The sequence below is a fragment of the Sapajus apella genome, unplaced genomic scaffold (genome assembly GCF_009761245.1).
Source record: "Sapajus apella isolate SASKATOON/1434 unplaced genomic scaffold, GSC_monkey_1.0 scaffold17, whole genome shotgun sequence".
Taxonomy (NCBI): Eukaryota; Metazoa; Chordata; class Mammalia; order Primates; family Cebidae; genus Sapajus; species Sapajus apella.
In genome coordinates this window covers 11,322,764-11,348,025 of record NW_022436957.1, presented here as the reverse complement: position 1 = coordinate 11,348,025, position 25,262 = coordinate 11,322,764, and the positions used below count along the sequence as shown (strand labels likewise).

At 38.3% G+C, this 25,262-nt stretch overlaps 2 protein-coding genes across 5 annotated transcripts in view; one reads left to right on the top strand and one right to left on the bottom strand.

Annotated features, from left to right (window-relative positions):
• Positions 1-25,262, bottom strand: part of BMX (BMX non-receptor tyrosine kinase) — a 57,784-nt gene that overhangs the window by 25,532 nt on the left and 6,990 nt on the right. For 3 of the 4 annotated variants that reach the window (XM_032285954.1, XM_032285957.1, XM_032285956.1), the window contains exons 2-11: positions 24,260-24,406; positions 23,305-23,409; positions 20,918-20,999; positions 15,940-16,059; positions 14,179-14,243; positions 9,560-9,801; positions 6,651-6,728; positions 5,918-5,971; positions 1,928-1,982; positions 568-647 (exon numbers count right to left, since the gene is read on the bottom strand). In XM_032285954.1, the coding sequence (XP_032141845.1) occupies positions 568-647; positions 1,928-1,982; positions 5,918-5,971; positions 6,651-6,728; positions 9,560-9,801; positions 14,179-14,243; positions 15,940-16,059; positions 20,918-20,999; positions 23,305-23,409; positions 24,260-24,406 (1,028 nt within the window). The remainder of the gene's footprint in view (positions 1-567; positions 648-1,927; positions 1,983-5,917; positions 5,972-6,650; positions 6,729-9,559; positions 9,802-14,178; positions 14,244-15,939; positions 16,060-20,917; positions 21,000-23,304; positions 23,410-24,259; positions 24,407-25,262) is intronic. The other variant, XM_032285955.1, reaches the window with a different exon arrangement.
• The window catches only part of PIR (pirin), a 120,663-nt gene continuing 120,249 nt past the window's right edge, over positions 24,849-25,262 (top strand). Inside the window, exon 1 of the mRNA XM_032285962.1 lies at positions 24,849-24,859. The gene's annotated coding sequence lies outside the window, so the exon portion shown is untranslated. The remainder of the gene's footprint in view (positions 24,860-25,262) is intronic.

Genomic DNA, 25,262 nt, shown 5'->3' with positions numbered 1-25,262 from the left:
TAGTAGAGCCAGGATTTGGATTTAGAAGTTTGGCTTCAAACAAGAACTTTTAACCATATGAAGAGGACAGAGCCCCGGAAGGAAGCTGTGTAGAGAACACAGCTGTACTGAGTCAACCTTCTGCTAACTCTGCAGGCAGTGGAAGTACTAAGAACTAGACACTGGAGTAGGCTTCTCTGCTCAGCAGGTGGCTAGGGCTGAGAGTATAGAGGCTCCATTGCTATTTTCTTTCTTTCTAAGCTTAGACCTGAATGAAAGGGAATCACCCAGGAGTCTTTTAATAAACATTTACTGAGGCATGCTGTGCTCTGGACACTCTGTTACTGCCTGGGTTGGGCAAGAGAGCATTAGCCAGAGAATGGCCTCTTGAAAGTAGTGGGGCAAGGGTGCTAGCGCAGTGTGGTGAGGGTGGTGGAGGCAACTATAAATGTTCACACTCAACAGAAATACTTTGATCTAAAATTCCAGAGTTTAAAGATTATGTCTTATCTCAAAATGTGATTATAAACAGCATATTCGAAGAATATACACAGAAAGATAAAAGAAATAAATCCTTATCATACTTACTTCACAGCCTTACTAAATAAGGACACTGTGTACATTCCTGCTTGGCTGGAATTTCTAACCATAAATGCTCCTTCTTTTCCCTGAAAAGGAAGAAAAATTAAGAAGGAACAGAAAATATTTTCATTATTCTTGAAAATGATTTTGTATGGTAGGTGGTTGGAAAATAAATCTTTTAGATCGACTTTATATGTCACAAAGGGCACAGGTTTCTCATTCAATCTCTTTATAGATCTGCCCAGTGTATATGAACTCTTCCAGTTAATGTTTAAGCGTAGCACATACTTTTCTGGGTGTTTTGCTTATGTAAGCCTAATGTTTTCATCTTTAAGAAACAAAATTTAGAATCATGTATCACCATATCATGCCCTTGGAAGGTTTTAGAAAACCAGAGATTCAGAACAAATTATTTTTAAAGTTCTATACTCAAGTTGTCTTTCTCAATGACTTGTGCTAATTCTAAGCAGATCAATGTTCAGAAAGAGCAGATTATAAACTATGAATGTGACAAAACACCAAATGAAGTAATTACATTCTCACTAGCACCCCTCAAAGAAATAAGTGTAGTGTTTAGTGTTTTTATCAGGTTAAACTATATCAAAGTGTCATTTTTAGAGATCAAAAGAGTTTGCTATTGGCATCCCATACCAATTAGTAATAAAATCAGATAAACATATTCTGTATCACAGCTGCTGTACTCTGGTCTAGGTGCCAATGAGCAGTGACAGAGCTGAGGTTAATGACTACACTGGCGGGCTCCGATAACTCATCTCTCTTATTCATGCCCTGAGCAGTCCCCTCCTGTACTGACTCTAGGCTGAGCTATGTGACGTGCTATGACCAATGGGACCTTAGCGAACACAACAAAAGCAAAGACTAGATAAGTGCTTGCATGGGGCTCGTCCTTTTGAATCACTGCCTTGAAATTGCCATGCTGTGAGGAGGTCCAAGGAAGGCACATGGAGAGGCTGCTTGGGAAAAACTGTGGAACTCCAGTTGACTGCCTTTAGCTAAACCCAAGTCCCCAGTCAATCTACCAGCCAAATGCAGCCACAGGAGTGCCTGTAAGCAAAACGTGCCTAAGCGCTGCTGGCCCAGCTGACTCACAGAATCATGAGAAATCATAAATCCCGCTGTTTCAAGCCACTAAATTTAGGAGTGGTTTATTATGCAGTGATAGATAATGGACACAGAAGTAGTGGCTAGTCATAAAGGGTCTGGCAACCCACAGTGCCGGACAAGCAGCACTACAATGGCTTGACTATATAATTAACGGCAAGGTTTCTATGAGAAATGCATCAATTTCTGGGCCCCAAAATACAAAGAGATTCTGTGAGGCTGTTTTCAAGACAAGACTATTTACCTTTTGTCTGAGTAACTGTTCAGATTGTGATCTGGAGATGTTACCAGCAAACCACCTGCAAAAGGAAAAATATTATGTTTGAGAATTAATAAGCTTTAGATTATATAACTTGACACTCAACCTTCTAATCTGTAAAATGAGTCATTGGCTTACGTCAGGGGTTTCCAAGTCTAACTACTCAAGATAATCATTTGAGGAGCTTTTCAAAAATACAGATGCTTAAGTTCCCACTATCAAATTCTGATGTTGGGATGGGGCCTGCACATCTAATTTTTAAATGGGCTGACATTAGGAATCTTTGGTTTTCTTCTAGGTGACTTCTAAGTTTTCCTACATTTTATCATTTTGAGTAAGGGCTAGAGATTAGATCTATGAAGAATATTCCAATGGGAAAGTCAGGGCTGCCAAGGATGAAAGCCCTTGTCTCCCGACCATATAATTTCCTTGTAATAATTTGATTATAGCATCTATTTTCAAATCAAATGCTTTTACTTTATATGTAAAGCTCAACAGGCCAAGAGCTGTTTCTCATGTGAGGGCAACAATGTCTGTGGCCTTTGGGCTTTAGACAGAAAGTCCTACTAAGGAAATGAGTAAAAGTATGTCATGAGGTTGGATGCGGTATGGGTTTGGGGGAGTAGGAGGACCCCCTGGCTAGAAGATAACATCTGCAGAGGAAAGAAGTACAAGAGGAGAGTGAGGGTAGAAGGGATAAGTTGTAGGAAAAAATCAATGCAGAAGGTATCAAAGAACTGGGCAGGAATGGATAGGAAGTGATTCTCTGTATAATCTCTGTATGACTTTTGGGAAGAGATATCAGTTGGTGAACAGTTCAATAAAGTATAAAGAGCCTTAGGCCGGGCGCGTTGGCTCACACTTGTAATCCCAGCACTTTGGGAGGCCGAGGCGGGCAGATCATGAGGTCAGGAGTTCAAGACCAGCCTCGTCAACATGGTGAAACTCTGTCTCCACTAGAAAATACAAAAATTAGCGGGGCATGGTGACTTGTGCCTGTAATCCCAGCTACTTGGGAGGTTGAGATAGGAGAATTGCTTGAACTGGAACCTGGGAGGCTGAGATTGCATTGAGCCGAGATCATGCCGCTGCACTCCAGTCTGGGCTACGGAGTGAGACTCCATCTCAAAAAAAAAAAAAAAGTCTTAGGCCAGCCAGCTTGGAGGTTTGAGTTCTAGGCATAACTTCCAGTATGTAATTGTATGACTTTGAACAAGCCACTTGGCCTCATTTGATCTTGGACTTCCCCACCTGTAAAACTAGGGAGAGGGTTGATCTTGATAAGTTTGAAAGACTCTTGTAACTCTACCATTATGGATACTGTATAACTAACACTTGAAATATTAACTGATGGTTTTTCTTATTAGTCAACATTTTAAGGTAATATTAGCTAATCAAAAGGCCCTTCAGGGGATATGATACAGGATATATACCTACAGGGGAATATAAGGAAGAAAATCAGGAATCGGGAAAGAGGTCTGGAGAGGCAAGGTGATATAACCTACATACCCTGTACATTATATCCCCCCACACACATACAAACGTTGCCTGTGTCATAATTTTGCTGGGGCCTACTTCTTATTGTTTTAAAGAATGTTTTAATATTTCAATGACAGAGCAGCAGAGTCCTACACCTAGTTTCTTGTTTTGTTTTGTTTTTTTGACAGGGTCTCACTCTGTCACACAGGCTGGAATGCAGTGGCATGATCTCGGCTCACTGCAGCCTCGACCTCCCGGGCTCAAGTGATCCTCCCACCTTAACCTCCCAAGTAGTTGGGACTACCATGCCTGGCTAATTTTTGTATTTTTGAAGAGATGAGGTTTTCTTGTGTTGCCCAGGCTGATCTCGAACCTCTGAGCTCAAGTGATCTACCTACCTCGGCCTCTCAAAGTGCTGGGATTATAGTCATGAGCCATTATGCCTGGTCAGGCCTAGTCTTAACACATGATTTTCTATCTAAATCTCAGTGCTTAGTATGTCTGTCTTTCATGGAATTGACTGGAATTGCTCATGAGGCTATGGCCATAAAACAAATACTCCCATGACACTGATAGAATAGGAAGCTGGGAGCTATAGTTGCAGATCCTATAGCTCTATAATCCTGAGCTCCCTTTGGTATCTCTTTGATTTTGAAGAGGACAAGTCTTCCCTGAGAATTTCCTCAATGTCTGTCTCTCACACACCACTTGCATTTAGAAAAGATGGGAATAGAAACTGTCTAAATGGTCATATCTGGGCTTACTCAATCAGAGAAAGACTTCCAATTTATTTAAATGCTAAAGACTACAATCCACAATTAAATGTTGACTCCCATTGGTTCAAGTCCTTGTGCTTCACTAAAGTGTAATTATCTTTGGAAATGACCATGGGTTGCTCATTCACAGTCTTTCATGTCTTAGTATGAATTATTCCATCAATGCTTTCCTGAGAATAGATGTTAGGGAAGAAGGTAAAGCCAGAAGAGAGCTAGAAGGTTATGAAGAGACCATGCCACAAAGAGGTGGAGGGTACAGCAAAGGGCCAGGCTGTCTTAGAGATGAGAGGAGGAGTGAAAACAGTAGCATGTACTTTGTAAAAGCTCTCGCTCCACATGTAACCAATAAGTCAATAATACAACACTTGTACATAAATAGAACTGGAAACATGCAATCTTAGTGTCCAAGTGAATTCTGTATCTTTACATTTGGTATCAAGTGTTTGAAAAATGCAATATGCTCTATTATTCCTACCTCTTCTTAACACTAATCTTTACATCTAGGAGACAATTATTCATCCCTTTTTATAGAATGATAGACCCTTAGATTTTGGAAAGAAACTTAATACCCACTTAGGCCAACCTTCTCAGTATATTGGGGGTGATTACACATTCTTATTTGCCAGAAAAGTCCAGTTTATGCCTGATGTCCAGATGTAATTTTAATTTTAATTTTTGTGAGTACATAGTAGGTGTATATATATATATATGGGGTACATGAGATGTTTTGATAAAGGCATGCAATACATAATAATCACATCATGGAGTATGGGGGATCCATGCCCTCAAGCTCCTTTGAGTTACAAAAAATTCAATTACACTATTTAAGTTATTTTTAAATGTACAATTAAGTTATTATTAATGGGTATAATTTTTAATAGTGCGCTTTTTCTCTCTCTAAAGTATCCCAATTTTGATGCTAAACGGCATGGTTGGCTGGGAGCTGTGGCTGTAATCTCAGCACTTTGGGAGGCTGAGGCGGGTGGGTCACCTGAAGTTTGAGAAGTTTGAGACCAGCCTGGCCAACACAGTGAAATTCTGTCTCTACTAAAAATACAAAAATTAGCTGGACGTGGTGGCAGGTGCCTATAATCCCACCTACTTGGGAGGCTGAGGCAGGAGAATCGCTTGAACTTAGGAGGCAGAGGTTGCAGTGAGCCAAGATTGTGCCATTGCACTCCAGCCTGGGTGACAAGAGCAAAACTAGATCTCAAAAATAAATAAATAAATAAAAATGACAAGGTCATCCTAAGAATAGAGATCTGTTGACATAGATATGGTCATTTTCATGGTCTCATTTGTGCTACTCTGTAAAATTACTGCATCATTAATAACTTCTCCAAAATTATTACTCAGTGTTAATAAGAACTTTCAAACATCACCTTAATTAAAGGTCTCCAGGAAAGAAATAGTGAACAAAAACATTTTATGCTATATCTACAAAGACAAAGCAAAATGAAGGTGATGCTGGACATATGATAAGTCCAATGAGCATTTGCAGCCAATTTAGATAACCCAGTTTTGGGAAAAATATTTTCATTGGTAACAACCCAGCTCATTGTCACCTGTCATCTAGATAAATGGCCCAAAACTTCACATGAGTTTACCCACATAAATACAGCCTTCTGAGGTCTCAGCCATCTGTTTTAATGTCTTTGAGAAGAGAGTAGAAGTATCTATGTCTGATTTTAGAAGAACGCAAAAGACTTTCAATACTTACTCATAATCATCCAGGTTTTCCTCTTCTTCAGATGAACTTGACTCAGGGAATCCCCTTAAGAAGAGTTGGGAAAAACATGAGTGCAAAAAAGCACCAAGAAATAATCCAAGTGCCTAACCATGCAATATGAAATCCCACCCTGATTTTATCCACCTAAATAATGTTTCGACTGTTAGGTTTCTCCTTCTGCACTTGGGAAGGTATCAACACAGCAACAGTAAAGACAGAGTCACTCGAAAGTTGGGCTCATGGCAAGTTTTAATGAGAGAATGGCTCTTTGATACAGGAGGTCCCCAGGAGGCCCCCACGGGAAATTGTCTTTCTTTGACTTTTTCCAAAAAGCGGGCTCATGAAGTAGATGAAGACTCCTTCAGAGATGGCTGTAGGATAAAGTTAAAAAAAAAAATTGGGTTGTGTATATAGCTATTCTTAGGGAAGAGCTATTCAACTCTAGGTTGCTTTTCCTCCTGCTAGAGATGCCTGAGTCAGGAATATTAATGTTTGTACTACTACTGGTATATGCCATGGATGCTGGCTAGGATGAATCAGTGCAAGAAAAACTAGAACCTACAAGCCATCTATTCAGGGTTCAGAGAGGCAAACTACATGGACTTATTTGGTTTATATTTACCTTAAGTATAAAGCCTAGCTGCAAAATTTTTGCAAGTTTGGTTAGTTTTCCTGAAAATGAAAGCGTATTCTGGGTGTAGAGGAATAACCGACTTTGATTTACCATGAAATCTTTGAAGTGCTCTGATTTACATTTCTTTCTTTTTGGTTACTGGATGCAATATCTTCACTGCTGCTGCTACTGCAAAAAAGAGACATTTCATAAGTTTATAAACGTATGTCTACTTATAAATTTTAAATGACAAAAGCAATTTTGTTCAGATATGTTTTAGCTTTATTTGACATTTTGACCTACACATTTTACTTGTTTGGGAAAGTTAAGCTAATGAGTTACTTTCACATTTTGGTTCTTTCAGGCATTCTAATAAAAGCAGTAGTTTGGCAACATTTCTAAACAAAAGAAAATTGTTAATAATGGCTCATAATGATTCCAAACAATCGAAAATCAAAATTAATTTAATGAATCATCTCGACTGGATTTGCCCTGATTTTCTTATTGGTATGCAAGCATTCTGTCACTTATATATTTTTAAATAACTTATTTTCCTCTTTGCTATTATGACTACAATTAAAATTCTTGACAATGCTCATCTTGTTGCTCCTTCTGGGCACAGATGGATAAGCAGGATTTTCATCATCCTCTGCCATACATCATTTTATCTCTTTCATTTGGGGTATTAAGCAGAACATGAAGAAGTGCCTACCTCTCAAAGCCTAAAGGCTGTTTTATCTGGAATGTAGGACCTATTTCCTGTTTGCCTTCATAGCCCAGACCTTTTTTTTTCAAAACCACAGTTCATAGAAACAAGCTTCCTTAGCAAGGAAATGCTCCACTGGCTCAACTTCAAGGAATGCCTAGAGAAAGCCCTTAAGCACTAACATGGCTTTCTCTCTACCTTCCCAAAGAGCCTTGCCCACTAGAATAGCTTTTATTTAGCCTTGTTATTTTAAAAAACACGTGGAAAATGTCCATCAATAGTGCATTACTTAGGTTTACCTAGTATTTATATAATGGGTACTTTACAGATATTAAAAATAATCAGATAAGTTGCACAACAATGTAAATGTACTTAATACTACTGAACTGTGTGCTTAAAAATAATTAAGATGGTAAATTTTATGTTATGTATATTTTACCAAAATTAAACAAAATAAAAAATTTAGAAGTCAGGTGTATCCTCATGTATTCAAATAAGAAAAATGCTGAAGATGTCAAGTGAAAAGAACAAATGTCAAAGAAGACTATCGTGAGAACTTACTTGCTTTTGTATGCACATGGCCACATGTGCATAGAAAACATTTTAGGGGAATGTAAATGGAATATTCCGTAATATTCAAATGCTGTAATGGGAACATAGATTATCATACTAAACAGAAAAAAAAAAGATTAAAAAGAAGCTCAGGGGAATAGTAATAATGACAGAAAGTTGATAAAAATATGATGGCATATATGAGCTGAGAATCATGGCTGCACTTTAAAAACTCAAGCTCCATGAAGATCTTTTAGCAATTATAATTCACTTGCACATGCAATGCTGCTCATGCTAAGAGGCAATCAATCAATCCTGTGTTAAAATAACTAGCTTTCTGAAGTTCTAGGGAAAATCCACAGTTGGGACTAAATCTAAGGAGGTGCAAATCTAAGGGAGTGTCAAAAAGTCAATAATCAAGATAAATAGTATTTTAATGAAATATTTTTTAAAATAAAAATTCATGCGAATAATCCATGATGAACAAAATGTTGACATTTTACGTAAAGATAGAATCCGACAATTTATGAGTTAGTAGCTGAGCAGCAACCCCCTGTGAATCAACAGTTCTTCCTAGTTATTTGAAAACAGGTAAGTCTGTTTCACCTCACACCTCTCTCAATGAATCACTGGAGTTTCTGTCAGGGAGGGGACCTGGAACACAATTAACATGACTTCCACTCTCCTTGTATCTGGTTTTACTGATCCTCTCCTTCCATAAGAATGGTGGGCAACAGGCATGCCAATGTAACCCCTTGCCTCAGGCACCAGGTATAGATTAATACACTAGGATTCTAGCTCCACTTTGGAATGAAAGGGACCATGACTTGTTATAATGAAAAAAAAATCAGGAAGAATACACTTACATTATTTCAAATTCCATATGCCCTGTATTTTTGGAACTTTGAGTAATTGGCTTTAGGCAAAAATGATGAGGATGGAAAAAATAAAGGAATAAAAGGACATGTGAAAAAACTAAGAAAAGAGATACACGGTGAGTCAGAGAGATGCTCTGTATCCACTGTGGGGAAAGGCAGACATGACTACCTTGCAGAGGTGCTGATAACTGAGTGAGAAGATGGCAGATAATAGACAATGTCATGGGGAGGAGGACTGAGGCAGGAAATAAGGAAGGGGAGTCACTTGACCCTTTCCATTTGGTCATCTTGCAATTCAATTCAACATTTATTGGGCATCAAGTATAGAGCAAACTCAGTGCCAGACCCAGAGATATGTACACACATAATTTACTTATTGCCTTCAAGGCATTTTCAATTCTGGCCTTAGATGAAATCTTTAGGCTAAAAACCGTGAGAAGACTAATCAGGTCAGGAGAGGTGAGGTTATGCATTCTAAGAAGGCAAGCCATGGCCTTGCTTGAAATGCTATTTGTCATTTGGCTAGTGATGCTGAAGCACATTATAAAAGTAAGCCCATCCTAAGCTCTTTCATATAAAGAATAGATTTTAAAGGTTCTGTATTCTTTAAATGTGGAGATACTTGGGGGGAGAAGGAGGAGAAAGGAAAGGGAATAAAATGATCATGTATTACTGAGATCATTAGATTAGATAATCTAAATGGAAAATCTATGCTTCTCAGCACCAGTGGGGCCACTACTTCCCCAGGCTTCTGGCTCAAGCACTGAACATTTTCTGAGAGGACGGCCTCAGGCTTGGATCAACAGCTTTGAGGCTGAGGTCCAGGACAGTGGGGTAGTGTCTACTCTACATGCTGGGCAGCCCGTCTGAAAGCTGGGGATTACCTTTTCAGTTTTCTTACTTGCCACCAGTCAGGGCAGTCTTCCCTTGGAATATACTGCATGTGGACGTTTGGCTGGGAGCCGTAGATTTTCTTTGAGTCGTTGTCATATTGGGCTAAAGTGGTACTTGAAGACGGTGGCTGGGAGCCATAGTTTTTCTTTGAGTGGTTGTCATATTGGGCTAGAGTCGTACTTGAAGATGGTGCATCCATTTTGAGAATAGGAACGGCCCGAGGTATCTTCAGCTTTGGAGGGGAAGAGATTTTAATAATCACGATGAGATACAGATTCAGGTACCGGTAACTGACAACTAAAGTGTATCAGTTCTTGAAAGAGAGAGAAAAGAAGGAAGGAAGGGAGTGAGGAAGGGAGGAAGGAAAGAAGCAAAGAAAGAAGGAAGGTATGAGCAAGGATATGGAGTAACTGGAACTCATACTTTTTCTGGTTGGAATATGAAGCGGTACAACAACACTGGAAATTTGTTTGCAGAATCTACTAAATCTGGGTGTGCATCATACTCTATGAGTCATAAATTATATGTATATATACCCAACAGTGACACCAAAAGACCTGTAAAAGAATGTTCATAGTAGAATTATTTTAATTAGATAAAAACTAGAAACTGCCTACCTGCCCATCAAGAGGATAAAATAATAAGCATGTGGTTATTGAAGGCTGAATAATGGTCTCCCGAATGTGTTCATGTCCTAATTCCCAGAACCTGTGAATACCTTACATGGTAAAAGGGACTTTGCAGATTGGAATTAAGTTAAGGGTCTTGAGATGGGGTGACTATGCTGGATTTTGTGGGAGTGGGCCTGATGTAATCCAAAGGGCCCTTATAAAAGGGAGATAAGGTGGTCAGAGATTAGAGAGCCATGAGAATGGAAGCACAGGTCAGAGAGCAGAGGAGCTATGACTCTTTGGTTCCGCAAGACAGAGGAAGGAGCCAGGAACCAATGAGTGTAAATAACCTTTAGGATTTGGAAAATGCAAAGAAACAGATTCTTCCCTAAAGCTTCCAGAGGAAACATAGCTATGCAAGACCCATTTTAGACATATGATCTTCTGAACTATAAGAGAATAAATGTGTATTGCTTTAAGCCACTAAATTTGTGTGGTAATTTGTTAGAACAGCAATAAGAAACCAATACAGTTGTATATTCACCCAATTGAATTCTATACAATGATGACAATAAACTACAACCACATACTAAAAAAAATCTCATAAATTGTAAAAAAGAAGACACACAATAAATGACTATACACTTTATGATTCCATTCATATAAAAGTCAAAATCAGGGAAACAATCTATGATGTTATAGATCAGGTTAGTAACTACTCTTGTATGGCAGTAGTGACTGAAAGGGAACATCAGGGTGTCCCTGGGGTTCTGTGATGTTGTGTTTCTTTGTCTGAGGGTGGATTATAGAGAAGTGTTCAGTTTGTGAAAATTCATCAAGCTGAACACAGGATTTGTGTGCTTTTCTGTGTTCACGTTATATTTCAGTTAAAAATTCATAATATGTATGTGTGTGTGTGTGCATGTGTGACAGAGAGAGATGCTTTTAATATTTTTTCATACTGTATTTTACTTTTTTCAGGAATTTCATTTATTTGGGGTTAAGACTTTGATGTTCTGGAAATTTTAGTTATGCAAGACAGTGTTATTTGTGAGCTGTGAGATAGGCTATCTCCAAAGAAATATGCACTGGGAAGTTCCTTAAATGGAAATCATTTAAGGAAATCTCTTCGAACAGAACAGCTAGAGAGCTGATTTTCATTTCCTCCATTCAGAAAATAAACCCTCTACTTAATACTCTGGTAAAAAAAACAAATAAAGAACAACCAAAAAAAAAAAAAAAAAAGAAAGAAAGAAAAAGATACTTTACATGATGACCTCTCTGATCCCTTGTTCATTTGGGCAGCTTATAATCAAAACAGGCTTATGAACCCTTAGCCACTGATTCGCCTAACTGATAATTTTCAATATATCACCCAAAGAATTTCCTGCAGGAGACTAGATGCAATGGTTTCTGGCTCTTAAATTATCTTCTGTTCTTAGAGTTGTCAAAAACAAACTTTATTGGTAAATCACCATTTTTAAAGTGCAGAATTCAGTGACTTTTGTAAATATATCAACTTGTATAACCATCGCCACAGCCCAGTCTTTCCATCACTCCAGTAAGATTCCTTATACCTATTTGCAGCCAATTCTCATCTCTACTGTGATCCAAGGCAACCACTGATCACATTTTTTGTCTGTAGATTTGCCTGATCTGGACATTGCTCCTAGGTATTTTAGAGGACCATACTTTTCAAGCTTCAGGATGGAAACATATTTTCAAACCCGAACAGCAATGTTGCTAATAACAAAGTAAAAACTCCAAACCATTATAATTGTTTTCTAAGGCTGTTATGACAAATTACTATAAGTTTGATGAATTAGAACCACAAAAATCTATTCTTCCACAGTTCTGGAGGCTAGAAGTCCAAAATCAAGGTTTCAGCATTGCTGTACTTACTCTGAAGCCTCTAGGAGAAAATCTTCCCTTGCCTCTCTCAGCTTCTGGTGGTTCCAAGTTGCTATGGTTTGGATATTCGACCCCTCCAAATTTTATGTTGACATGTGATCTCCAGTGTTGGAGGTAGAGCTTAATAGGACGTGTTTGGTTCTTAGGGGCGAATCCCTCATTAATGACCTAGTGCCATTCTCATGGTAGTGAATTAGTTCTCATTCTATGATTTCCCATGAGAGCTGGTTGTTGAAGAGAGCCTGCCATCTCCCTTCCCTCTCTCTTGTTTCTTCTCTCTTACCATGTAATTTCTGCATATACTAGCTCCCCTTCCCTTATGCCATGAGTGGAAGCAGCCTAAGGCCCTCATCAGATGCAGATGCCAGTGCTATATGCTACTTGTACAGCCTGCAGAATGGTGAGCCAAATAAACTTCTTTATCAATTACCCAGCCTCAGATATTCCTTAGTGGCAACACAAATGGACTAAGAAACAGGTGTTCCTTGGCTCGTGGTAACATAAGTCCAATCTCTTCCTAGTTCTTCACATGGCCTTCTCCTCTGTGTATCTCTCTGTGTCCTCTCATCTTTTTACTAGTCATTAGATTTATGGCTCACTCTCATCTTGTGTGATTTCGTCTTGATCTTTAACTAATTACATCTGCAAAGGTCCTAGTTCCAATAAGATCACATTCTGAGGTTTTAGATGGATATGAAATCTGGGGGACATTATTCAGTCTACTACAATAATGAATTATTTTTGTCTTTCATGTTGATTCACAAAAATTATATGGCTTTTACTTAGAGAGAAGTAAGTGTATGCAAATGTGTGTAGCTGAAAATAAGTACCCAAGACACCATAGACCCAATAGGTGAATGGAGATGTCCCCTTGCTTTCAGATGAGCTTCCAGAGAACCATTGGGAAGCCATTTTGTATGTATCCTGCCATTTGAGGAGGCTCACACCTGCCTGGGAAGCCTAAAAGCAGGAGGCTGTGGCTATGAACCCAAGAAAGCAGAGCAAAAAGAGAGTAGTAGCCTGTACTTCAAGAAAGAGCTGCAGACAGCTTAATTAGCCAGAGCAATAAAGGTTTTGTTTGTTTTCCTATAGGCCAACTCCACCCTTAGGAAAAAGTTGGCTGACAGCCATCTTAGAAGGTTGAGGGTTGAAAAGCCAGGAGCTGAGGATTAAGATCTCTCCCCTGTCATAAAATTACATGCGGATCTGCCCCTCAGTAGGAAATTCCCAAAAGTCTCCCATGAGATAAAGAATCAGTGCTGGAAAACTCATTCAGATACCACCACCACCAAATCATGATAGGACCAGCTACATGTGGGTATCTTTTTTTTTTTTTTTTTTTTTTTTTAATTAGACCTCATCTTCCTTGAACCTAACTCTGAAAGGGCCATGAATCCCAGTCCCTCCAAAATCCCTCCCCAAAAGCAGGCTGCCAGGTATGCAGGCCCAAGCTAGGTGAAGGATGTTTAACTTGGCACGATGTTTGCAGTCATGTGATAAATAACATTGGATGGAACAATTCAGAGGCTGTTCTCATGACAAGTAACGGGGAAATTTTTATCATTTGAGAATGACTGCAAAACTATGGAATCTGGCAAAGACTCTAGTTGGAGGCGGGGAAAAAAGCCCACTAAACAGTTTTGAAGGGATAATGGAGAGAAAGAATTATGTTGTTTTCTGCTTTTGTCCTATAGAGTTTTATTTCAACACCAGGATACTTCCACAAAGCAGTATTGGCCATGTTGGTGGTAAGGAAAGTATGACAGTTAATAACAGCTGCCTATTATGTGTGATGCTATCTTAAGGACCTCTCCCACATGCACCCATTTTTTTTTTTGGTGACTATTTATGGGCTTACTGGTTAGGAAAAGACACAAGAATTAAATACAAAAATATACGATATTACAATGGTTCTATATTTGAACCCACTATTCAATACCACCCATAGCTATTATCTAGAGCTCATGTTTTTTCTCTTTTTGCTGAGAAGTCTAAATGAATTCCACATTTTCTAGTCTCGAATCTGGAAACTATTGGTTTATTTAATAGATCCTGACCATAAAAACCTTTTTAAAATGTTGACTTACCACTCTGTCTGGGAAGGTAGGAACTCTGTGTTTCTCTTCACTGACTGCAATATGCAGCTCAGCATCTGAACATTAAAACAAAGTAATATCAGAAGGAACTTTAAACAAAGCAAAGAGAAACACTCAATGTTATGAATTAAAAGAATGAACCAGTTTGTGTGAGCAATACTCTAGATTAAGTGAATCCAGACACAACATCTGGATTGATTTTGTAGCTTTCCTATATAATCCCTAACTCTGTGTAGGCTATGTATCTTGGAAAGAGGGTGGATCAAGACATCTTGGACAAAAAGAAATAAAGATACCCAACTTTTTCTTTTAGCTGCTATGCCCATGGACTTCCCAGTAGTTCAGCAGAAGAAGCTAAGGGAATAAATTATACTTGGGCAGATAGACAGTATTACAGCTGCTCAGGAGCTATAAAACCTCTACACTCTATAGTTTTTCTCAGAGGCACAGCACCTGTGGCACCCACGTGGTGAATGTCATACAGACAGAGCCTAGGAAGGCAATCCCAAGGCAGTGCTCTCTCTGGCCTTTATCCTGCTCCTTCCAGAAACTTAGGGCATGGTCAAAGCTAGAATCTGACCTGCTAGGTAATGATAATAGACCATAGACTAAACTACTGGGGAAAATGATTAACACCATAAGGAGACATTACTCCTCAGACATTACTCCCTTTCCTTGCAGTGGAGGGAAGACCCATGTGCAGTCAATCTGTATAGTTCATTAAATCACTATAACTCATGAGTATAAAGAGCAATGTGATTGAATGAAGATTAATAAATATTCATTGTATAGTCTAATTAGGATGTAAAACACAATGAGTATTTGTTAATTGGTTTTGGGAGGTAAAATGACCAATATTAACATTAACGTGATTGTTGGGTGTCAATACTGTTTTGAGGTGAATTTAAAAAATATTTCATGTGCCTGTATCTTTTCCAGTTCATGACGTTCTATCCTGTAGCTGATCTCATTCAATTCTTTAAAGTCATTGTAATCCAGGCATATTTTGTCCAGGCTGGTAAAACTGTTACCAAAATAAGTTTTCCCATTTTGTATTTATCAAAAACTTTATGTTAAATAATTTTAAACTTTAAATATATACAAGTCCCTGTTGTTCCCTGGGAATACAACTCTGGATAGAATCTGATTTCACACAAAGCAAGCCCTTTCTGATGTCATTAAGAAATTAACACACATATACAGAATGGCAAACTCCTTTAAATATATATTTTAAAACTTGGCCATCATTTTAGTATATATGGTTATAAAAAGTATTACTTAAATTATATCTTTCTGTGTACTTTAAAAAAAGAATATTGTTTTTCCAGTTTATGACTTTTGTAATTTATAAGAAGAGAGAGCTGGTTTTCTTATCAAGTTGGAAACCTAGCTGTTTGAACCATGGCGACATATCCAACACATTCTACCTTTTTGGCATTTATCTTGAACCAGGAAAAATTATGGGAGGAAATAACAGCTCATTGCTTGATTAATGATTCAAATTTTAAAAATATTTCTCATGAAATAAAAGAATTACAGATGTTAATATTGTTATTATCTTAATGTCCATGAGTCAAATGACCCCAGAATGAGATTTCATTTGTCACATAGCATCTGCAAGGGTGAATTTTCATGATGCCAACCAATCTGGCACATCTTGTTTTTTGGCAAACTGTTCTGGCCTCTGGCAGTTTTAACCTAATGGAGCACTATCCACCCAAGGTCCCGTCCAACAGAGGGATCACACATTACATGCTTCCCAGAGGGTACATCCTGGGGCTGCTTTACAACTCTGCTGGCAACACAGGAACTTCCCGTCCACGAAGAACCCACTATGGTACTTGATCAGCAGGTGGGGGTTACCCCTTATCTCTGAGGAGCAGACAGGAAGAAAACAAGACGTTAGCAAGCACTGGCCCAAGAGGAGAAACACATTCAGTAAGTGCTGTTATCACAGAACAATAGAAACCCCATTTGGCCAGCAATCAAGGTAAGGGCAAATAGTTCCCGAAGGATACACATCTTTCACTCAAACATTAATGAGCCAAAAAGAAAAAAGAAAAGTCTAACCATGAGTATGTTGAGAACAACACAGTAACATATCATTTTTGAAGAAAAAATAGCTAGTAAAATGCAGATACAGATCAGCTTGATGTTAGGATTTTAGAGATATATCTGGAAAGAAAGTGAGTGGGTTACAGCACATAGTGTTTTCCTGTGGCAGAAGGGGGAGTGTGGGGATAAATTTTAGCAAAAAGTTTAAAAAAGGCCCAGATAAACATACACTTCCATCTACTTTTGATTGTGAAAATTTTCAAATGTACAGACAAGTTGCAAGAATAAGATTAATACAATGAGCATCCATATGCCTTTTACGTAGATTCACCGATTATTAACTGTCACATTTGCTTTATCTTTTTCTCTCTGTACATATGTTTTTTTTTAAATTTTAAAATCATTATTATATTGTGCTTAATAATTTGCAAGTAAGTAGTAGATGGTATGACCTAAATAATGTCATCCTTAAATGCTTCCGTATATAACTTATATTAACAAGGACATTCTCTTATATAACTATAATACAATTATCAAACTCAGGAACTTTAACATGGATACAATATTATTATTATGATTATTTATTTTTAATTTTTAAAATTTTTATTTTACTTTAAGTTCTGGGATACATGTGCAGAACATATAGGTTAGTTACATAGGGATACATGTGCTATGGTGGTTTGCTGCACCCATCAACCCATCATCTAGGTTTTAAGCCCCGCATGCATTAGGTATTTGTCCTAATGCTCTCCCACCCCTTGCCCCCCAACCCCTGACAGACCCTGGTGTGTGATGGTCCCCTCCCTGCGTCCATGTGCTTTCATTGTTAAACTGTCACTTATGAGTGAGAACATGCAGTGTTTGGCTTTCTGTTCCTGTGTTAGTTTGCTGAGAATGATGGTTTCCAGCTTCATCCATGTCCCAGCAAAGGACATGAATGCATTCTTTTTTATGACTACATTTATTATTTAATATATATTTCATCTTTAAAATTTTTCTAATTATTCCAATAATAGCCTTAATAATCACTCACTTTTTTTTCTGACCAAGGATCCAATTCAAAATCATACATGGCACTTAGTTTCCCTTAATTTACAACAGTTTCTCATTCCTTCTTTGACTTTTGTGACTTTGACATGTTTATACTAAGGAATGAATGGTTTATGGGGCTACTTTCCTAGGAATATGTCCATATTTTAAAAAGCCGTAGGACTAGGGCAATGTATAATTCAAATAAATGAAATTGTAATCTATAACAAATTAGCCTCTTTTGAAATACAACAGAGAAATCTACAAGATCTTAGTATATTATAAGAAGTCTCTAGGTGAGAAGGGCTGGTTTTATGTGTGCCTTTAACTCCTTCCCTCTTGACTTTATGTTCATCTTGAGGTTTCCTTATGTTGATCCCAGGAGAGTTCTGCTTCTTCTTTACAGTCCGAACTCAAGGAGGTATATGGAGATAATACTTTGCTGGGTCGTTGGGAGGCTGTTAATGTATGTAAAGCACTCAGCAGTGTTTGGCCCAGAGTAAGTAGGTGTCCAATAAACAGTGGGCTTTAGTGATATCATTCCCTTAATGTAACTTAGTTCAGTTTAGCTGAAAATGCTGGCATTAAAAAAAACTTTACTAATGAGAATTAAAGGGAAATTGTGACAGAAATCACAAAAAGCAAAAAGAATTAAAATTACAAAACATAAGTTTCTGATTTTGGTCCCAAATAGCCATTGCAAATTCTTGGACACAGTACTTGCCTTCCTGTTCTCTAAGCTCCTGGTCTCCATGTGTTGGGATTCCTATTATTTCCTCATTGCATGGATTTAGTTTCCTGGGTAACTAGTTCTTTTCCCAACGAGATGCAAAAGTCCACATTGCAACAGTCTCACCACCTTATAGTGACTGTAAGAGGAACTTATAGATTCATATATCTATAGGACTTTACATTTACATATTTTCCTTTACATATATCCTTTAATTTAATCTATTCAAGAACCTAAGGGGTAGCTATTGTTATTACAGCTCTCACAGAGTTAGGTAAACTGAAGTACAGAGAGGTAGTACAACTTGCTCAAGTTTACAAGCTTAATAAATACCAGATCTGAGACTCATCAGGCTTTTTCTACTACATTGCAATGTACAGATGCCAACTTCTCTGCCAAACCCCTTCTGTTTTAATTTTTTGAAGGAAGGGCACATTTTTTCCAGATCTGGTTAGCTGAATTCAGAACCATGATAGTTGACACTCCTATGTCACCACTGAATCAGCCCAAATCTTCCAAGTGTGGGTTAACATCTGGAAAATTCTGTCTTAAGTGTCTACCTCAGTTTATAATTCTGGAGCCAAATAATAGACACAAAAGGCAGGAGGAGTCATCGTGGCACAATGAAACTTTGTAGGGGAGAACATTTGAGCAGGAGGACCTCTTTGTTTTCCTGCAGCAGGTTGGTTGGCCAGCTTGATGGTAAATCCCACTCACCTTCTTTCTCACTATCTTCCAGCACAGAGGCTGGAAAAAAAAGGTACTGTCTTCTAGCCTCCGTTGTAAATATTAATGGCCATCAGACATAGTTTTGGATAATGTGACATAAGCACAGGTTTGCAAGGAGCTTACGGAAAGGCTTGGAATCTCTCCAGCAGCCTGTGAGGCTAACAGAGCAGAAAGCTAGGAGGACCCTGCATTCCTAGTGACTTCATTGAGTTGCTGCACTAGCCCTTGACTGACTGCCTACCTTTGCATTTGTTACTGTGGGAGAAGAACAAAAGTTGATTTGTTTCAGCAACTGTTTGATGTCTTTTTACCTGCAGCCCAAAGCATCACTAGCTGATACAAAACACTTATTGTGCATATGGCAGCTGTAGTGATGGAAACGCTGCAGTTTTATGAGGGGCTAGGAGATGTGTTTTTGCTTCTCTCTCTGCTCTTCTTTTACATTTCATATGTCTTCACATGAGCTACTCAGGCACATGAGATCTAGCAGGGCATGACCAAGAGCTGCACACAGGACATAGCACCTACTGCTCAGGAAATTCCATCAAAGGAGACTAAATGGGAAGCAGAATCTTAGAGCTCCTCCTAGAAACCCTACTGTAACCACAGTGACTCATGTTTGTGCATAAGGTACTTTAATATATTTATGGGCCGGGCGCGGTGGCTCAAGCCTGTAATCCCAGCACTTTGGGAAGCCGAGGCGAGTGGATCACGAGGTCAAGAGATCGAGACCATCCTGGTCAACACGGTGAAACCCCGTCTCTACTAAAACTACAAAAAAAAAATTAGCTGGGCATGGTGGCAAGTGCCTGTAATCCCAGCTACTCAGGAGGCTGAGGCAGCAGAATTGTCTGAACCCAGGAGGCGGAGGTTGTGGTGAGCCGAGATCGCGATTTCGCGCCAGCCTGGGTAAAAAGAGAGAGACTCCGCCCCCCCCCCCAAAAAAAAAAAATATATATATATATATATTTATGAGTGTCTCATTTATGGCCCATGGCTGCTCTAGGAGAAAAGAAAGGTAATTTTCTATTTGACAGGTCAGGAAACTGAAACCCAGAGATGTTAGGTGATTTTATTAGGCGACAGAGCAAAGCAGGACTTTGAGGTAGGTGTATCTGACTCTAGCGGGGGGGGTCTGCCTTTCTCATTTCAATGAACCGGTGGTGAGTAGAGGGAAGCTTCTGTCCCCCAATGGACCACTTGCTACCTGCAGAGTGGGTTGCTAAACCTTTTTATGCAAGGAGAAAAATGAAGCCCTATGTGTGAAAAGGGTGTATTTGCATCAAAGTGGAGCAAGTGTGTGTAATTTGAGGTGTACTAAGAAAGAATCATAATCTAAAACTTAAATAAAATAAAATAAAATCTTCCTCCATCTAGGAGCATAATACCTGAAATTTCACAAATGGAGCCATTCATTTGAGTTAAATAGTTGTCTTCACACCATTATCCATCTTTAAAATATCACAGAGGGAAATACTACCGTGCCAAATTATTAACAATGATTCTCTCCCTTCTACCAAAAGTTATTACCAGGGCAGCTTAAAAATCACTGGATAAAAGCTTCATTAAATCTTCAGTTTTGCCTAGCATTTACAATGTATTGCTTAAAAAGTCAGGTTTAGGGAATTGAGTTCTGTGTCCCTCATTACTGTACTTATGACATTTTAAAACTTCACTTGTCTGAAAAACAGAGAATAATATTATTCCTTTCCATAGAGTTGTCAAGAGGGTTACCTAAGAAAATATTTTACAAATATTTGATAAAGTAGCTGGCAAATGGAAATGCTCAGTATTAGCTGTAGCTTCCTATAAACATCAAAAGTCTGGTACAGGACTTGACATAGCCCCATGATAACCTAGACTTTCCCCTGGTAAAGGCAACCATACTGAGTGGAGAGCCGGTGCCCTGGCTTTCCCTAAGCTGCTGGGAAAGCACAATACTGGCTCTGTGTGGGACAGGGAATGTGATCCACAGGCTTCCTGTGTGTAACAATGAGAATGCAAAAATGAGGATGAGTCTGACACGTTCACTGAGGTTGGTAGGAAAATCAGTAGATTGTTTCTTGGCATTGAGTCTTTTTACTGCCATATCTTTCCTCCACCAAGCCTCAAAAAAAACCCACAAAACTTGATGACTCTCTTTTATGACATTTTTTTGACCTTCCTCTTTCAACATTTCTGAATTACCTTTTTGTAATGCTTTCAACCACTGACTTCGGCTCTCTTCGTTTGATGCATAGACATAGAGAAGCCCATCTTTATAGACAATCTGGAAATGAAAATATTTGGTGTGTTTATATGTAATTGCACCATAGTTCACTTTGGTGCACCTGAAAACTTTTAGTCATCCAAAAGAAACCGTGAGTTTGCTTATATAGTATACATCAACTCTGGAATTAGATGAAAAAAAAATCTGCTTAAAAAAATCCTCCAGCCATCAATTTGTTTTATCCCAGACAGTCTTATACTTTGGAAAATTATAGCAATATGCCCCTAATAGTAGTGGTGAACAATGAGTTCTCATCAAGGATGCCTCAGACCATGGATAATTATAATATGTTAGACATTACACGCGTCTTAGGATTGATCTGGTCCATTCGCCTACCCAGTGCATGATTTCCTTACAGTCCAATGGAAAAGGTTTAACTGCTCTATCTTTAAAAATACCTTCAGGGATGGAATGTTCTTTACTTTCATATGTCATCTCTGCCAATATCCATATATTCTGATTATTATACAGTTCATACTTACATTTAGTAAAAATATGTCTCCCTGTTACGTCCATCTGTTTCATCATGTGGCATCCCAGGAATCCCCAGAATATATCATTTTCTATTTCTTAAGGCAAATGTTTAAATGTTTGAAGATTACAATATCTTCTCCAGATCCTTCTCTGGTTTATTCAACTCTTGTTGGTAAATATTCACAGCAATCTTACTGGTTGCTGGGCTCTTTCCTAGCTACTTCAATATTTTAATCTTATTTCAACTCTATGAGAAATAGAAGTTAAATATGTGTTTATGGCTGCACAAGTATAAATTGTGGGACTAGGAGCTCTGTGGGGCTCCAAAGCCTGTGTTTTTTTGACCACCTTATGCCTCTGTGAGGTTAGTTTGCAGCATCTTCCATGAGCATGCTGTCCCCTGGTTTCTCCCAATTGGGTAATTTTTTTCAATTAAAAAATATTTATATAGAGATGAGGTCTCACTATGTTATCCAAGCTGTCTTGAACTCACAGTGTCAAGTGATCCTCCCTCCTTGGCCTCCTAAAGTGCTGGGATTACAGGCACGAGCCATTGTGTCTGGCGTGGTAATACTTTTTCCAAATGGGAAGTATGGTTTGTTAATCAACTGGATTATTGTATTTCATTTTTAGCCACAGCTTCCTACTACTAGCACTGGGTAGTCAGGCCATCTGAAAGACAATCCATCTACCTTTAGATCAGAAATGTAAGTTTTTATGATATAAGAAAAATAGGGGGCTGGGCACAATGGCTCACACTGTAATCCCAGCATTTTGGGAGGCCGAGGAGGGCAGATAACAAGGTCAAGAAATCGAGATCATCTGGCTAACATGGTGAAACCTCATCTCTACTAAAAATACAAAAAATAGGTGGGCATGGTGGCGCACACCTGTAATCTCAACTACTCGGTAGACTGAGGCAGGAGAATCAATCGAACCCGGGAAGTGGAGGTTGCAGTGAGCCAAGATCACGCCACTGCACTCCAGCTTGGTGACAGAGCAAGACTCTGTCTCCAAAAAAAAGAAAGAAAAAAAGAAAAGAAAAGAAAAAGAAAAGTAGGGCATGACTTAAATTAGGCCACTTCCAAAAGGTACTGTCAGCATACACCCCATAGCATATCATTGTTTAAAATGAAAACTCCTTAGTATGGTCACCTCTCCAGGCTCATCTCTTTCACTGTCTCATGGGCTTCTTTATTCATAGGGACTACTTAGTGCTCTCTAAACATGTCATACCATTTCACCCATCAGTGCCTTGATACCTGCGGCTGCTTTTGTCCTACTGCCCTTCTCATATTGGCTAGGTTAAATCTTACTTGTCCTTCCCAACCTGAGTGTCACCTCCAATAGAATATCTCTCTAGCCTCTTGGAGTGAGAAACGAAGCTTCCACATCCTGGGACTCCATGGATGCACTCTGCCGACCTCCATCTTAACACTGCTTTGTAATGGTCTGTGTATTAGTCTATTTTCTCACTTCCCTATAAATGCCTTGGGATAGGGGCAATGTTTTATTCCCTATAGTATGCCTATTACTGTGTACCACATCAGAGACACTCAACAATGTTTGTTAAAAGAGATTATCAGACCTGAGGCAAGTCAGGTCTCTGCGACTTACACTCCTGTCTTGCTTCCCTTCCCTCCAGGGAAGACAGCTTGGTGGACAGAATTTTAGCAAAATGCCCAACTACCATTTGGGAATATTCCAAGCCTTATTGTTGTTTTAATAGATTGTTTTGAAATATCATTATTTTTCCTAGACATACTGAGTTCACAATAGAAAAATTAAAGGAAGAACTATCCACCCAATGCACTGTCGTTCTTCCCTTTACCTGAAATGGATACTGTCTCTCCACAGGCGTCTGCTCTTCTAGATTTACTTTCTCCACGCATCTGATTTTCTTAATTTCAATTGATCCTTTTCTGCTGCCCCTTTTCTGAATTAAAAAACAAAATGTAAGATACTTCATGCAATACACCATGGTGCACAAGGAAAGATAAAGCTCAAGTTATGCTTGTGAGGGAGATTGGGGTAGGGGGTGGGCAATGGAGAACCACTTCCCATTACTCTATGATAGTCAAAATCCAATGACAACAGAATCTATTCCTTGAGTGTGGACACAAACACATATATTCCAGTGGTTAATAATCTTATGATTATCTTGAAATGTGTTTCAAATCGCCTATCATGTGGTTAATATACTCAGGAAAATCAAGATTTAACTTCTGCAAAGCATCTTCATTTTGGCTGAATCTTATGACAGTATTTCAGTATTTTTACTATAGTAGAATTCTCAACTGTACAGGAATAGTCTCATTTCTAGCATTGTTTTAAGGCAGCATTTCTTATCCTCAGCACTGTTGACATTTAAGGCTGTGTAATTTATTTGTTCTGAGGACTGTCCTGTGCACTGCAGGATGGTTAGCATTCTTCGCCTCTACTCACTAGATGCCTTTAGCACTTACTGTTCCTGTCCTCCAGTTGGGACAACCCAAAATATCTCCAGTCTTTTCCCAATGTCCACTGGGGAGCAAAAATGCCCTCAGTTGAGAACCACGGTTCTAAAGTTATAATTTGCCTTAGTAAAGTTAACTAATGTTTTAAAGTCCTTTATCTTGAATTCATTATACCTTCATTAAGAAAAGGTCATGTGACAAGTGGATAGAAGTGGACCTTTACTGTGTAAGCTAAGAAACCTGATATTCTCTCATTATGATCAAGTACTTTGTGGAGACTTAGAAAAAATAATAAATTGTATGAAAACAATAAAATAAATGATGTCTCACCATTTTGTCATATTCATAGTAGGAAAGGTTTGTCTTGGTCAAAACAAAAAGTCGTTCTTTGTAATTATTTGGTGACATTTTCTTCTTTTGCTGTGACCTTTTGAGAAGAAGTTCTTCTAGAATAGATTTTGTATCCATATTATCATCCTAAACAAAATAAATAATTGAAATGAGTATTCGCAGCATCTAGGTAAATTCTCTTTAACCTTCATATCATTTCCTCAACTATTTCCTATTAAAGAATAATATAAATGCTAATTTTTTTAAAAAATGAGACTGATTTAGGATTATAAAATAAATTACATAGTAGCTACAGTTTTTCTACTGCCTTTGCTTTGGGTTTTATAAATATGTTGATTTTTGAAAAGCACTTTCTGCATTTGATTCTTCCCACTGTGGATAATAAATTCATCATCTTTGCATCATTCTCCAGACCACCTTATCAAAATGCTCTGTACTCTTTAAACATTCTGTCTGTGTTGGTTGGATTGAATTGGATATGATAAAACTTTTTAAAAAATTAACTCCAGACAGCTCACAATTTATGAAGTAATGGCCAGTAATTTGATCAAATTATCGAAACCACTATGAAGCACTGACGTTATTGTCAATAACACCTGCAGCCCCGATCATGACCAGATCTTTAACATAAAGGACACAGGTATAATTTTCAATATCTATGAGAATTTAAAATCAAAGTGAATGCCTAGGATAGAATAAAATGAGGAAAATGTGTGAGGGTGCAATAACAGATGCTATCAAAAGAGATTTAAAAGAACTGAAAAAATGAGTAAATTTACAAAGTAAAAAGACCCTTGCTTTTTATTCCAAAATCATGTAAAATATTAAAACTTAAAATATTTGTGAAAAATAAATGAATTAATTTTCTAGTTCAACTAAGATGGTTGCTTCAACCCCCAATCTGGTATCAGCTCTGACCATGAAAAGTAGCAATGTTGAGAAGTAGGCCAGAGAGACAAACTTTCTTAAGTTCTTCTTTGCT